This window comes from Ostrinia nubilalis, chromosome 3 (assembly GCF_963855985.1).
Source record: "Ostrinia nubilalis chromosome 3, ilOstNubi1.1, whole genome shotgun sequence".
Taxonomy (NCBI): Eukaryota; Metazoa; Arthropoda; class Insecta; order Lepidoptera; family Crambidae; genus Ostrinia; species Ostrinia nubilalis.
The window spans coordinates 11746771-11763377 of record NC_087090.1 but is presented as its reverse complement, the minus strand read 5'-3'; the positions used below and the strand labels follow the sequence as shown (position 1 = coordinate 11763377).

Below are 16607 nucleotides of genomic sequence, written 5' to 3'. Positions count from 1 at the left end.
AAATGTTTGTACTGTGCGGGAATCGAACCCGCAACCTCCGGAATAGTAGTCCGTTTCGAACCACTACACCAAACGGCCGACAAACGAATATATTTTCAAGTTAACTAGATATTAGGATATTCGTTCGTTCGTTCGTTTCAGCCAAATGACGTCCACTGTAGAAAAAATTTGAAACTTCTCCATTAATGCTAATTATTTATAACAATAGTTATGTAAGTAATAAATTGTTATTCTTTCACGGTTTCTCTCACTACGAGTAGGTATTTAGACTTTATTGTATAGTATGGATGGATGGATGTTTGTTACTCTTTCAGGCAAAAACTACTGAATAGATTTTGTTGAAACATGCAGCATTTTATTTATTTATTAGAATAACATATGAAAGACACTAATTTATAAGGTTATTGAGTTAATTATCCAAATAACGACAAGTGTTAGTTAAGTAAGCCGGTCTTTCTGTCACAATTTCTGAATTTCAAATAGGTGAAGTCGCGGACAAAAATTGATTGATTTATACCTAAGTAGGTACCTGTTGAATTTGCCACCTATTTTATATTCTCCTTTTCTGTATTAATTTTCCGGAATTAGTCTTACATGTATCTATTTTAATAATAGCTTATTAGAAATATATTTTATCTCCCCTCTTTATAAAGCGTGAGTTACGCCCTTAAATTGTAATTAAATTATTGAGTTCTCGATCGATAGGTTGTTGCATTGATAGACACCGTTGTCGCAGAGGACTTCGCGAGGGGATATATTCTGAGCACCTGATGATCCCGGGATCAGCGGCGCTCGCCCTCAATTAGCCGGGATTATCCGCACGTGGCTCAGGATTATTGCTTACAGTTCCATTCCCACTATTCAAATACCTGCATAATTGTATTTATTGATTTTACCACGTTAGATAATTTATTCGTGATCGTCGCTCATTGTGAGACACTAAATAAAGTAGCCTCTTGTATGATATAGTTTTAAATGCTAAAAGTAAGGGTCCGTATGGAAAAATACAGTGTTATTTTTATACTTGGTCAAACCACAAGGATTGCTTCTACTGCTCAAATGCAATAACTTTCACCAAGGGACCGAAGTACAAATAAGTATTTCAAAAAATAGCTTTCCGATTGTACCTACGAATGGTCATATTTAATACCTACTAAGCAATTAATTTCTAGTATGAGGATTGAGGACGTACACCTACCTAATTATTTTTTGAGAATTTGATATCGGTCCTGAAGGTATGCAGTCGTATCGTGTTTGAATAGTAGAATCAACCCTTTTTGTTTGATCAAGTATAAAAATAACACTCTGTATAACTGTTTCTAGATTCGTGGATACAATCAGTATCAATGCTTTATACCTTTAATAGTAATTAAATAAAGGGACTGTCTAAGCTGTTTACAAAATCTGTCTGTTCTCATTGATGCTGAATGCGTTCGCCCCTTACACCATTTACAAACATTATCAGTTCCTCAAACATCTGCACAATGCATCTCGCTTTTTAGGTCCCTTTTTTGAGCATCGATGCAATAATTAGAAATTATAGTTTTAGTATATTGTTAACTTCTTGAAAAAATATCCTACACATTGCAGTAACTACTTACTAGCTTACATAAGGCAAACTTATGCCATTTGGCATTCTCCTCCACCTATTATATTTTCAATGAATACCATGATACCAGAATGTTATCCAAAACGATAACCTATGTTCCATTGAACTTTAGGTATTTATATGATAATATATTAATAATTTAATTTTAATCCGTATAGGCAGTAGAATCTAGAATTGCCTTAGACAGGCTTGGTACGTCTGTGTGCTCGTTTCCTTGCAACATGTTAGTTCTCGTTTTATTATAAACAATCAGTTAATAGTGTTTTATGTCGGCAGTAATATACCTAATGTGTTTTATGACAGCCGTTTTCTTCGGAGAAAACAGACGTTAATTCGAGGAAGCATATGGGTGCGATGGCGCTCTCGGGCTCAAAGTGCCGCCGGCAGCGCCTCGGTCATAAAACTCCATCATTTGATGTGAGCTCTGCAGCCCAGCAGTTTGGGTCTGTTGAATAAACAAACAGCTTTATTGGACTTCAACCTTCAATTAAAATGTAGACATAAATAGCTATTTTATTTAGAATATGAAGTTAGGTTTAGTATATGAGGTTTTGCAATACACATCGTGCGCGAAGACAATTTTATTAAGATACAACAACATTTAAGATTAAAACTTCAGCCGTCCATTGAGATCTAAGTAACAGTGGTAAGAGGCATACTGTTTGTGTTGGATCATAACGATAAATAGTTAGTGTTACCGAGCAGTACTTAGCTCAATTAAATGAATTTAAATTTGATCGAGCAAGTAATGCAATAGGAGCTCGTGTGCTCGGAAGCCACAAAAGGCTGCGTCTCGCGAGCTACTCAAGTGTGACACGAGACGGTCAGCTTACGCATCTCCGAGAAACCTTAGAACATACAAACTTCGGGATGGTGTCACATTCATCTACCTTTTACCAAGTTGTACTGGTCGTGTTCTGTGGTTTCATGTAATGAAGTAGGTGTACTCAGCTACTAGGCGTGCAAACAATATTTTGGTCCTATTAAGTACGTTGATAAAGTCGTAGATCATGTCCAGGGCAAACTAACCTACTTGAGAATAAAAATGAAGAAGAAATTATTAATTCACCATAAATATGTACCTACATTCATCTCTTAGTTGGCCTCTTTTTAGGTAAGGTACATGTATTAAAGTAAGTATTTTGAGACAAAAGGTCTATCTTTTCCTAGTTACGACCTAGTCTTATTAATGAAAAGGTTAAAAATGTAGTTACTTTTGCGTTCAAACATATGTAGTAGCATCCTCCGTTAGAGTGGCTCTATGTAACATTATTTTTACAATAAAGTAAAATCAGGATCAAAATTAGGTTTGTAATCTCCAGAGCAGAGGTGAAGCCCGACTACAAAACTTTATTGAAGGAAGCTCTAAGTGATGCGATGGCAAGTGGATGTTCCCACGGTCGGTGCGCGGATTACTCGCATGCCCTTTCGGCGTCGTACAACACTGACCTGCGCTTTTTGCGCAAAAAGAATCGCCCGATAAATCACGGGTTCATTGTGTACACGATCTGGATAAAATTCCCCGATTTTGCCTTATACAAGTCCAAGTTTTTTGCTGGCATCGATCTGAGATGATGTCCAATAAAGGAGGTACCTGCTCAAATTTGACCGTCAAGGTGCCGTGTGTCACAATAAGACCTGCGATAATATCTTCCTAATGCTCAGTTCCGCATAAAATGTAACCTTAGCTAAAGGCATACAAAGTAAGGTATAAGGAAGCAGATTATTATTTTGTATGAAATGTGGAGTTTTGTGCGAGCATAAGTAAGTAATTCCTAAGTCTCTACCTATCTGTTACTTACAGAAAAGGGCTGATATTACACTATGTAAATAAATCTGGTAAACAAATAGTTAAATGATGTCGTAATCAAGAAAAACTTGTAATAATGTACCGTAGAAAGGTTAACTAACAATTAACATAGGTACAAAAACTCAAAAACTTTGTACATTACCTACATAACTTGCCAAAGTACCTATCTACATAGAGACGCCCAAATTGACAAACAGATATTAATGTTCAACTTGAATGTTTGTATTGTGCAGTAATCAAACCCGCAACTGATATAAACGAGTATTACCTCACGAAGTGGAAATATGGAAAATGGCTTAAAAGCTCGAGCCAAACTTACCTGAAAATGAAATGTTAGCTGTAAGTAGGTACCTATTACATTTGTTATTTTCTAAATACTTGTTCATAATTATAACCTAAACATTAGCTATTAGAAATTACTTATCTGGTGGGAAACTACAGCGATAGTTCCTTCCTCCTAAATAATATATCGGGTGGTCATTACAACAGTAACAGCGTTGCATTTAATTTCCCTGTGTTTAGTAGGGGCAATCAGGCATGAGTTGTGTTCAACGAGCATGAATGTGAACATTTCCTTTAGTCGGCTAAATTGCGTATAATGAGCGAGGGCGGCGAGGGGCGGCGCGGGCGCAGCCAGGCACAGGTGCTGCGCGCGTGCTTAGATCAGATGCTCACTGTTCGTTTGTGCCGTATAATGTAACCGGGCATCGGCACCTAATTACCCTTAATTTTGTAACGGCAAAAGAATGATCGACCCTAAACTTTAACAGGTAACCGAATAGAATAATTATTTTAATAAGGAATCGTAGCTAATCAAACAAAAGCACTACGAGAGCTTTTTCAGAATAAGTTTTCTTTTTAGTCATTTGAATTTCAATTATATTCTATAGGTACTCGTAATGATACAGGTATGTATTGATATTACATATATGTAGGTAGGTTGTCAGTTGTTGATTTTACTGCCTACATGCTAAGAAAGAATTTAAGGACCTTTTTGGGCTTAAGTATTATTTATATTACTTAATATTATGCTGCTTAAATTATCTAAATTGTACTTAACTTACAACAAAGGTTATAGATTCTGTCCATCAAAAATGTTTAGCTACGAGTATTTAACCTTGTTAGTTATTATTAACCAAATTTTTATTACCAAACGATTTTTTGATTGCAGTTATAAATCGGATAGATGTGAAAATATGCACATACTTAAGTAAGTATAGTGTATTTTAAAAGATGCACTATGCAAGCCAAACTTGTAGCACTTGCCGTTGGTAGTGGTGGAAAAGTAGAGGGCAGAATTAGTCGCTGGTTCTTGAAAGAAAAATAAAACTACGGCAAGTAAAATATCATAAAGTTTTATTTACATTACTATCACAATCATTTAGAACCTATTATAAAGTCAACTTAAAAATAAATAACACGTCTTACAAGTTAAACAAGAACATAATTATGACGAAAATAATATAACGATTGCGTACGAAATAATTTTAATGATCATATAAATACCAATTAATACTCGTAAGTAGGGAAGAAATTACTTATTCATTATTAAGATTTTGAGACATGGTACAGTGGTACTATTGTATAAGTTTCGTTCTAACATAATGTTAGGTAAATATACGAATGAAGACATAATAATATTGAAGTGGTATTGATCAAATTACAATTAATGTAGTCTATTCAGTAACCAATGTGTTTGATACATTAAAACATTAAACACCTACTTACTTACAAGATTCTTCTTTGGAGTTCTTGATCAATTAGGTTTTTGGTTATGACAGAGTTTATTTTTCTCACTTAGGTAAGTAGACTTATTTGTATAAACTTTACATTCAGGATCATATTACGAGTAGAGACAGAAATACAATAAGTTTTTAGATAAAGGTTTATTAATAATTTGATCTTAGTTTTCTCACTTTATAACAGTTACTTAAAACTAACATTGCAATAAGTACAATCTACAGTTATTACGATATTACTGTATAGTACTTAATAAGATATTTAAGTATAAAAATTATCATCTATTAGGTGTGGTTTTTCCATTTTGGTGAAAATGTCATTGGCATAAGCTGATTTAAACTAAATAACCAATCACCGTGTTTTTAAAAATGACGTAGGTTGTTAAATATCAAATCAAAGTTGCAAATTACTGTTTTCCCTGCTAATCAACAAGTTAAGTTGATCTTGCATTATAAGCAACAATGAAAGCTCGATAAAGCTCTTAAATTGAAAAGAAGAGAAAATCAGTAATAGAAGTTTGTATAAGTACCTACTACTTACAGTTGGTAATGATGATTAGGTTTTTATGAGTATCTAGGTTCAAAGTTATCAAAGATTTTTTGATGGCCCTAAATCTTATTAGGATCCAGTGGACAAAGAAGTTCCGTGGCAGAGCTTAAACGTAAGTCGCGGCGAATCCATTAGTAAACATTGCAGTCACATTGACAGGTGATCTTCCGCGCTATGTGCCAACGTGCAATGTATCACAGGATGATCTATCTAGGAGATGAGAGCACCCTGCGAGTGCGGCTTTATGTGGACGGGGTGCGGCGGGTGTGGATGCGCAGGATGGGAGGCGTGAGGCGCGCGCGGCGGGTGGCAGCGCTGCGCGTGCGCGTGCGAATGCGCTCGCAACTCATCCCCGTGCTCGCGGTACGCGCGCTGCTTGTCCTCGAAGTCCCGCAGCCGCTGGTTGTACCTCTCAATCTGCTCGCGCAACGCCGCGTCCTCGATCGCCGCGCGCTCCTCGTCCAGCTCCAAGCACCCTGCACCATCCAGACGCTCCAAGTCTATCCAGCCGCGCCATCTCACGCACACCCCGTTCATTATGAACCGCGACACTATGTGCACCTGATAACAATAAAATACAATTATTGCCAATATAGACGCACGTTTAAAATAGACCCATAAATTTTAAGAGCCAGTGAGCTATTAATTTATTGGAGCGTTGTAAAATTGCCGGAAATGAGGGATGAAAGCAGTCGACTTGAGAAAAAAGGTCAACGCAAGCCTAAACAAAAAATTAGGGCACCGTAGGTGGCGAGGAATGGACGGACCTTTTTTTTGTGAAATCACATGTTTTACAGAAACAGTCCATAGCAATATTGACGTGAACGGTTATTCATCTGTTAGGTGATTTATGATCTCTCTTAAGTTACGATAAGTTAGATTTACTTAGATAAATTCAAAATTACAAAAAAGTTTAAATTCTTAATGTGATAAAACTTATGATTAGGTAGATCGTAGTCATCGTAGATCATTAAAGTGTTTTGGTTTCACAAACGTAGACTTAAGATAAAATACACGGTAATCATGATTTTAACTTCAATTGCATAGAAAAAACAAAAAAAACAAAATTGATAGTTCTTTATTTTCACATATTTTGCAGCATTAGACTGTCTAAGAAATGATAAAATCTGGGAAGTCATGGCTTATGTTTCCAAATAATTATTTTAAGCTTTAAAATGAGTAACCTAATTATTGTTTGAATCTGCATCGCCAGCGCCGTCTGCGGCGACAGAAGGCAGGCGGTGCGCCATCGCGTGCTGCTTTGTTCCGACATCCGCTCCAAATACACCCAAATTGTGGCAGACACTCGTCAAGGATGCAATTTTGCTAATTACAACCTTTCTCTGAACCTTTTCAAGCCACCAGCCACACTTTGTTGGTTGGTTTCGGATGTGGAAATTTTAAAATGCAAGATAACCTTGTCATTCTATAGATACGTAGAGTAGGTAGAGTACTCGTACACTAATTTGTTCAAAAAGAAAGAAACATTTTTTACTTTGTCAAAAATCATCAGAAATACAGTTGTAGTTAATCAGTTTTCACAAAACTTTTTCTTTAATTTAGTGATCGTGTCTTGTTTTCGTACTCATTAATTTGTTAATTAATAAGTGTCTTATTTGCTAGCTAACTTGTGCAATTAAGTATGTTTCATCACTATACTCGTAGTTTGATAATATTGAGATTAAAATCAAAATCAGTAGTAAAAAACGAAAGCTCTAAAAGCTCTCTGCAGAGATTTATACTTAGAAGTGAAAAGCAGGCAAGGGGAAAATGGCGGCCATTTTGTCTGGGCGGGAACTACAACCCTCCAATGGAAAACGCGCTTTTCCTGTATCGATTAAAGGGAAACATTTTGCCCCTCGCCCTAAGCTGTCCTGGGACGAACATGACATGATGCTCTCAAGTGGAACATTCAATAAAGTCGGAATTGAAAATGTTTGTAGCAATAAACGAACACTATAAATCTTAATTGCGTTTTTTGTATTATTCATGAATATTTTATTCTTGATTGTAGTAAATTATTCACAAGTAACATTAACTACTTATCTTAAATAATATCCAAGATTTTCAAGACTTTTAACTTTAAAATTGTGCATAGAAGTGAAGCCTACATTTCAAAGTTAAATGATTAGAGTCACGACTTGTTGATATTATTTTACAATAGGTCTACCAATATTACATCCGATAATCCCATCTAACCATAGCTTGAAAAAACATTACAAAAACTACTTACTTGGTGAAATATTCGAAACAGAATTCAATTTAAAAAAAAGTCAATCTGAATGTAGGACGCCGTTATTAAAATAAGACTTCCAGACAGGGGCTCGAGAGCACACTCAAGCGCGTAGTTAAATGAACCGAGTGTAAATAAATATAAGTATTCATACAGAGGCGCAGCAGGCGGCCGGCCGACTGCGAAGGGGGCTAAATTCAATAAAACAGGATCAAATGGATTCAACTAACTGTAACTTATGCATGGAACTCTATAGGCAATAAAGAGATTTTTCAAGGGACGGTTTTTTCAGTTGTGTACATAATGTATTTGGCATAACTAGTAGATAAGAGAGGGCTAAGACAGAATTTCTACACACGACTAACGTCAATTTACTATTTTGTTTCGACTTCATATCGTTAGACAGCATTTTCTTGTTACTTAAGGAAAATTAACTGAAAATTATACTTACTTAATTAATCTAAACTCTGAACTATCAAAAAATATAGTAGCCTGAAAATTTTGCGGCTTAATTGTGCTAATAGTTTTAAGGACAAAGAAATGAGAAGGTAAAGAGAAAGGAAGGAAAGGAACAAAGTTTAATTTAATTTAAGAAATTAGGAAAGCTAAGCTACTTGAAAACGATTTGGGGCAGGTTTATATTGCAATTAATTAACAAAACAATTCATTGCGTTTGTTTGTATGCCAATTAATAAGTACGCAACTGTTAGTGTGAATGTACTAAAACAATAAGGATAATAAACTGAAAATTAATGCATTACCATGCTCTATCGCATGCGGCACATTGGTGATTCACAATAATCGTCCGGGTAGAAAAGATGTCATTCACTTGAGCATTGTATTAGGCCAGCGGGCGCGTGACCGACGCGTTATGCGCGGTGTTACGCATTGTACTTTTTCATATGCGGCTTCAAAGTTATTTATGTCTTAATTTTGGACATAGAAATGTGGACCGGAAGCAGCGGCCGTTGATGACGCGCCTTCGGAAAGTGACGAATTGCGACCATTAAGCCCGAACCAACTTGGACTCACTGATTTATTCATAAACCTTGAAATTATCATTAGGTGGTAATGATAAAAAAGATTAGAACTGCATGTAGATGAGCTTGATGAATGGACCTATCTTTTTCGATATTAATTGGTATAACTATAAATGTACCTCGGAGTTAGGACTTCGGTTTTCCTAAGTAACTTACCTAATTAAAGACTAATTGAGGGACGTTATAAAATAAATATCTAAATTGCAGATAGAAAAGGCAACGTGTTGAAAGATTACTGAAATTCTTTGTACCTGCATTTTGTTTCTCCAGACTAATAGACTGATTTTATATGATGGCCGACAGTGTTTAATTATAATAAAAGTAAGTTTTATGACCGTAACGTTAAATAAACTAGCGAGCGATCAAATTAAGACAACAGTCAACGATATTATTATTTTTAAACGATTGTCGATGTTTATGTTTTTCCTCATTTAAAAGTTGGGTTATTATAACTGAACAAAATATTTAATAATAAGTTCCACTTAATTAGTAGCAATAATAATGTCTAGTTTAAAGTTATTGTTGACTAGCTTTCCTCCCGCGGCTTCGCCCGCGTGGAATTTTGTCTGCCACAGAAAAACTTTATCGCGCGCGTCCCCGTTTCAAAAACCAGGATAAAAACTATCCTATGTCCTTTCCCGGGACTTAAACTATCTCTATGCCAAATTTTATCAAAATCGGTTCAATGGTTTAGGCGTGAAAGAGAGACAGACAGACAGACAGTTACTTTCGCATTTATAATATTAGTATAGATTATCTTGGTTGCTCGTATGTGTTCTACTAATACTAAAACTCAAAGCTTGCTAAGTTCTTTACCTTGCCGTTCTCCTTCTGGAAGTCGCAGCCTCGGTTGTTGTATGGCGAGTGGTCGAACACCAGCTGTAAGTTGGTGCCGGTGGCCGTGAAGGCGATTTCCGTGTGCCCCTCGCGGCAGCCGCTAGTGAAGCGCATCTGCCGCTCCTCTGGTGGCCTATCACGGTACCCAGTGTACCGCACCTGCAGCAAACAACATTTTGGTGTTAGGTTTGGTGGAGCTTGAAGAAACATCATCTACCTATCTTATCTAGTGCAGGGCCACGCCTAAACGTAGTGCACCGAGTGTACGTCATCACATTGTGATCTTTTGTGCTTCCTTTTTTCTAGTGCCGGATAAGCCGACCCCAGGAGACCCATCCTTGCTAAAGCGTCAACCATACATATAAAAGACGAAGAAGAACCTCATTAAATCCCACGTTTCAGAACTTTTCCAATTAAGTATAGTAAGGCACAGTAAATGTGACTCTACACTATAGTTACAGTAATATCTCTGTGATTGAGGATTTCGGGTGAAGTTCGCTTCCACCTTTGGCCTGATCATCACTTTTCATCAGAAGAGATGCAGGCCAAGGGCTTCTTCGGTGTTGAATATAAAAAAGTTGTCTGTTTTTGTGTCATAATTTGAATGCAGGGTAAAATAATTTTTGGAACACTGAAAATCTGAAATCTTCTGAAACAGATTACCTAATTGCAATTACAGATAGTTATTGGATGCAATACAATCTAAGCAGATTACTGTTCATATTGAAAAGTTCATATCTAGATAAGTAGGTGGAGATTGTTTTTTATGGGTTGGCGTGGAAGTGGATGTGACATCGAATTCCGCAAGAGAGTATTATGAGATTTTCCTTTCAGTTAAGCAATTTTTATGTATTTCAGTACTTATACTCGTACCTAAAAAGAGATGTGATGAAGTAGGCAATATTTATGGAATGTATAATTAGTTACTGTGATCAATTACGACGATGATTTTGCAATATGTTATACTAATTTTGGAATGAACTCCTGAAAAGTCTAGTTCTTCGGTAAAAAAAATTCATGATTTAAAATGTACATTTCAGATCATTACGTCTTGAAATCGGAAATTACGCATGGTTTTTAATGACTGTCGTCCCTAGCGTTTGAATGTCGTGAATCTTCATACTTACTTGTAGGGAATTTTATAGTTTTTAGGTCAGTTTCAGAACTAGGTCCAATTAGGTATGTATGTAAAACCTAATTTCTTTTCATAGATTTCTACTAATTTTCAAATCAAATCTAACTTTATTTGCGTAATTCCATTTACTAATTACTTTTATCCCCGTTAATTTCGCAATTTAAACAAACTAAATATTATGCTGTTTTAGGTAGGAGTCCTAAGAGTAGGTTCAGCACAATTGTAAGGCTCGACGGGAATCGAACTAGCAATCTTTCTACAGCATTCCGATGCAGAAACTTTTATACTATTTTTATTTGTCTGTTTTTTTGTTTTCACTGTTTCTTTTAAGTTCTAAATCATTTAACTACGTGTTTAAAATCTGTATAGCCGTCTGTATACAGGGTGTTAGGTAAATGGGTATATGAGCCGACACTAGCCCATGTTAACATGGTCATATAAATGGTATGATGGTGAAGTCAGAAAATTGATATCTTCATTTTAATTATTTTATTTTTCATACAAATCGGATTTTATAAAATTTATTTGTTAACATGGGCTAGTGTCGGCTCATATACCCATTTACCTAACACCCTGTAGATGTATTTTCCTGGCCAAAAGAATTTAAGCGTTGAGAAAATCGGTAAACTTTTCAGTGGTGGTTTTCTTTTTAGGGGGCCAATTGGGAAACCAGGTGTGATAACTGTGATGAAAAACTAAAATAAAGACGCTACTAGAAAACTACAAAAGCTTCGCAACTGTAACCGGTCACAAATATTTTGGTGTTGACCATAAGTTTGCGAAAATTATAAGTATTTTTTTAACTATCACAACACCATAAATATCTATACATAAAGAAAAAAGTGAATCAAGTGATGCGTAAAGGTACGGCTGGGTTTTAAGTAGGTAGGTATCGAATATGCATGCAGTGTGCAGTTTGCACCACAAAAAAAACACAAACTCCCATTTCCTTTAAGATGTTTTGATTACAATGACGGAATCGGTTAAACTAACATTTAATAAGCACCCAGTATAATGTTACGTTTTCAATATTGTAAGTAAATGTGATATTAATTACTTAAACCGTACGTTTAAGCTGGCGTTCAAATGGCTAATCAAGATTCATTTGGCTAAAAGGAAACAAGAGTGGTGACGTAATTAATAATAAAATTTTCCTTGTCATGCTAAATTAAACTATTATTGTATTATTTGCCTTTCATTGTTAGGGCTTCACTTACAATAATAAATGTATGTTTACTACGTACCTCACTTTCCCTGCTCAGCCTTTTGAAGAGATCATCGGATTCGAATTTTGCTTTTTGGTCAGGCACCACTCGCGGCATTTTGAAAATAAATCTCGGTTTAGGTTGCTCGTACAGTCCAATGGAATCAAAAGGTAACATGCCAGCCAAAGCCGTAGGATCACTCATTGCGTGCATAACACCACGACACGACTACCTGTCGCCACGACATTCGGGTACTGAATAAGCGTCGCGCTGACGGCCGGGGAGAATTTCCATTAGGGCGGAGTCGCGCTATGGAGGGGGCTCGCAGGACCAATCGCGCGGGCCCGCAGTGCCGCCCGCCGCCTCCCTGAACGCTTTCGGGAGCTTTCGACCGAAAAGAGGGTTTTCCCCCCTCGACACATTTCAAAATAAATACTGTAAATGACAAAGCACATGAATGTATAATGATGGGCATTATCCTCATCTGATATTTCGAGTGTTTTATGTACTTGTATCAGGGCTTTGTTCCTTTGTTGCCAGATATATGCCTTTGGACATGTTTGAGAGGGGAACACGATCCCAGGATTCGATAAAACGAATGAAACGTGATATTTTTGTCAGGCATAAAAGCTGCATTTATTAATATACTTAAATGTAATTGTAAGATAAAAAATAATAATAAGGGAGATCCGTTACGACTTTAGGGTTTAAACGTGCCCATTTTACTTTCAGACGTGACGTTGCTGATGCAGTAGTCCCTCTACTTATTCGGACCATCATTTTGCTTTTAGGTAAGTACTACCTACATAATATTTCTCTTTGATTTGTTCAAAAAGCATTTCTTATTTCCTTAAATCGTAGCATAACTAAGTGAGCGGCTGACCTCTACTATGTTATCCACTAACGAAACATTTCATTTGTTATTTAGAATCTCCTATAATAATTGACGCTAAATGAATGGCGCAGATCGTTTCATACAGCATGCAGATAAGCCATCCTTTAAAGGTTGGGCAGAAGACTGATACGCCTAATGATCTAAGAGCCGGCACTTTAATGTGTCCCGTTTAACAATAAACGCGAGGAGTGCGTCAAATGTATCAGTATCCAGCGATCGGCTGCTGATAAGGGCCACTCGAAGTGTTGGCATTGTTAAGTTTTGTTACGGAAACTGTTAGTTAAGGCAGTGAAACCGTATTGGGTTACGCAGATAAGTTTAAGAAGGAAGTATTTTATGTGCACGATCGATAAAAAAGGCTTATTAACATGACATGTCGAATTGATACAGTGTCCACTACTGTAAAAGCCATAGATCTCAGTATACCAAGGATACCTAAAGACAGTGACTAGTTATTACAGTTCTATGAAATTATTAAATGAAAAATGAAAATAAAGCTTTTTCTCTAAGCTTCAAGAATTTCCTACTTTAAAAAAGTTATCAGTGATTTTTTTTTTGATAAAGCAGAATTTCAAGTTTCAGAGCATTTAAATAACGTTGTTGTAAAATTAATATTCGTCGTCAGGCTGGCACTACTTATTTTCTATTTTCAGGACGACTATCGCTCACTATTTTTAAGGTCAAAATGATGTAAATGAAGCATCGAACTAGTCAAATGACGATATTGGATCTGAAACTTCAGTTCAGATCGACACCATCAGAAAATTAATAGCTACATTCATTTATCTGTTTACTTGTAGTTTACAGAAACAGAAAAAGCTTAAAAAGCAACGAAGAATAAACTTTAAGCTTTTTATGAAAAACTTAAAAAATCTTAGTCATCAATCGGCTTTGTACCTCCTTAATAAGGTTTTCAATGTTTTCAGTGTTTTTGTTTTTGCCTTTATTAGGTACACTGTACTTACATTACCATTCATGACTGTGAGAGCGACCGGGGTTTTGTTATAAGTAAATTAATAGAAGAGATCTTACAATTTTCTAGAGTTAGATTCACAATCGCATAATATAAACTCTAAATGAGGACAAAAACCGTTTGAAATAGTCACGTATTTGCTAACGAGGGTGGTGGGCACGTGTCGCGCGACCGTGGCGTTTGATCTTGGAGGAGGCTGGCTGTCGACACGGCGGCGCTCTGGACTCACAGCAGGCTCCAAAGTGATAAAATATTCTCCCAACCACGTATGATATTAGCGCTGTTATTTTTCATATCTGATTTCAAATTGATTGATCGAATGCAAAACCGTTCTTTCAACACTCCGATTTTTGACTCTATCGGTCTTATTCATAATAAAATGCTAATATAGGTTTAAAACCTACATTAGCTAAAACGTTTGATAGGCTTAAAACACTCTTATAAACCTCTGATAAAAAACGTTATTCATAATCGTTTATAAACCTTTGATAGCTAAAACAGAGTTTAATATTTTCTTTCCACAGACTATACAAAAAGAATGAACGAAAACAGCTTTTTTGGTGATTTAACTTGATGGACCATGTAAAATCATAGACAAATCGCAGAAAAAAAAAACAAAAAATTGGCAGCTGTGACGTTTTACTTACTGACATTGACATTTGGCACGAAAATTTAATAAAGTTTTCGGTTTTTTCGATCAACTCCCAAGTTTTATCAAACTTTTATAAAACTTGGGATTGTATGTTCTGGATTCTGTACCTCTTACCCTGTACTCTGCAATAAGCTCTTACGACGACCCGGCTAGTTACATCGGATACTAATTATGTCCATGACGAAGGAGAACAGACCGCCTAAAAGGCAACGATCAGAAAACTGGTTGGAGGAAGATAAGGTAGTACTTATTTTTAGCCTGATAAAGTGCCTACTAATTTTTGTAGCATGGTTTTATTTATGTTTGACGCCTAGTGTTTGCTTTTCAGTATTTGCTGAAAGAGTTGGTGAAAGAAAGAGTAAATGCAATCGAAAATAAAAATACAGACACTAACACGAATAAACGGAAGGTTGCGGCTTGGGCTGATTTACAAACAACGTTGGTACATCTTTTGATTTCTGCCTTCAATATAAAATTTTGCCTTTACCTGTAATTCAAAATCCTGTCATTTCTTTTTCAGGTTTAATTCAATGTGCGCTGGTATGAACCGCTCCATTACCCAGTTAAAATCGCAATGGAGCCTCATAAAAATCAGTGCGAAGAAAGACAAGACCATTGCTAGGCAGGCTCAAATTAAAACTGGCGGTGGTCCACCATTATCAGTGCCTGACGATAGGGCTGATGATATAGCATCTTGGTTGCCCAATGAATTTGTAGTCGATGTTAACAGATTTGACTCGGACTCAAATAAAAGTGAATTAATTAACATTCAAGAGGAGGAATCAACTCAAAATACGCAAGATCAGGAATTGATAAATAATGAAGAAATCCAATATGAATTGGTGGTACTTGATGAAGAAATAGAAGATACACATGCTTGTACTACTAGAGGCATATTGGAAGATAAAGAAAATAAAAAAGTAGAGGCAAAAGAAAATAAAGCAAAACCTAATTTTAAAGCACCAGCAATCAAAAAAAAAAGGAAACTGTTAAACAAAGAAGGCTTAATTGATTTAAGCAAAGTTAGGATTTCCGAAATTGCAGAAACAGAATCAAAATGCCGGATTGAACTGCATGAAGTTCAAATGGAAAACGAACGGAAGAAAGGGAGAAACTTGGATCTTGAGCATCAATTATTACAGGAAAAACTTAAATATTACACTCACATTAATAAAGAATAATAAGTCTTTTGATGTTAAAGTTTTTCAAGTACTAACAGATTCTAAATAATAAGTTAGTTCCTCCCTTACTTCTGTTTGTTTTTAATTTGTATTTTATGCAGTTCCAATCCGCATTTTGATTGTGTTTCTGCAATATATTTAGACGGCTATGAATATGTTTACTAGTCATAACTTAATAAGAGTTTGAGATTACTATTAACTAGCTGTTGCCCACGACTCCGCCTGCGTAGACTACTATTTCTGTAACCTACAGGATCTGTGCATTTTTCCAGGATAAAAAGAAGCCTATATGTTATTCGAGACTATATAATCTATCTGTTTTAGCAATTTATTTGTTTATAAGAATTGAACTGTGATTTTTAGTAAGTAAGTTTAATAATTGTACTTAAATTAGTGATATAAAGTAAATACACATATGCCTAGTCACAAACATTCGCCTTTATAATAATAGTGTAAATTATGGTTATTTTGTTTTAAATGTAGAAGGTTGATAACCTCCGAATAGAAACGTTTATACTTAAGCAATTTCTTTGTTTTAAAGAATTGAACTGTGATTTTTAATAAGTAAGTTTGTTGAAACTAATTGTACTTAAATTAGTGATATAAAGTAATTTGTTTTGAATTTTTGCAGAATAATTGCTTTTTTAAAGAGAACTACAGGTTTTGTTTTTGTGATAGTAACAAATTGGACTGAAAATTGAAATACAGGTATTTTTCAATCAAATATTCTTTTTATTTTCATTAAGAT

At 35.7% G+C, this 16607-nt stretch overlaps 1 protein-coding gene across 1 annotated transcript; it reads right to left on the bottom strand.

The window, feature by feature from the left end:
- Positions 1-4758: 4758 nt before the first annotated feature.
- Positions 4759-12404, bottom strand: LOC135088340 (protein big brother-like). Its single transcript, XM_063983189.1, has 3 exons — positions 12198-12404; positions 9798-9977; positions 4759-6269 (listed from the first exon to the last, which is right to left on the bottom strand). Exons 1-3 carry the CDS (start codon positions 12369-12371, stop codon positions 5919-5921), a joined length of 705 nt encoding a protein of 234 aa, XP_063839259.1. The 5' UTR covers positions 12372-12404; the 3' UTR covers positions 4759-5918.
- Between the last annotated feature and the right edge of the window lie 4203 nt (positions 12405-16607).

Excerpts from the sequence above, each read along its gene's own strand:
- LOC135088340 (XM_063983189.1), bottom strand. The coding sequence starts at position 12,371 with ATGCACGCAATGAGTGATCCTACGGCTTTGGCTGGCATGTTACCTTTT. Across the intron at positions 9,978-12,197 it reads GGCTGAGCAGGGAAAGTGAG|GTGCGGTACACTGGGTACCG; the intron begins GTACGTAGTAAA and ends TGTTTGCTGCAG. Across the intron at positions 6,270-9,797 it reads TCCAGAAGGAGAACGGCAAG|GTGCACATAGTGTCGCGGTT; the intron begins GTAAAGAACTTA and ends TATTGTTATCAG.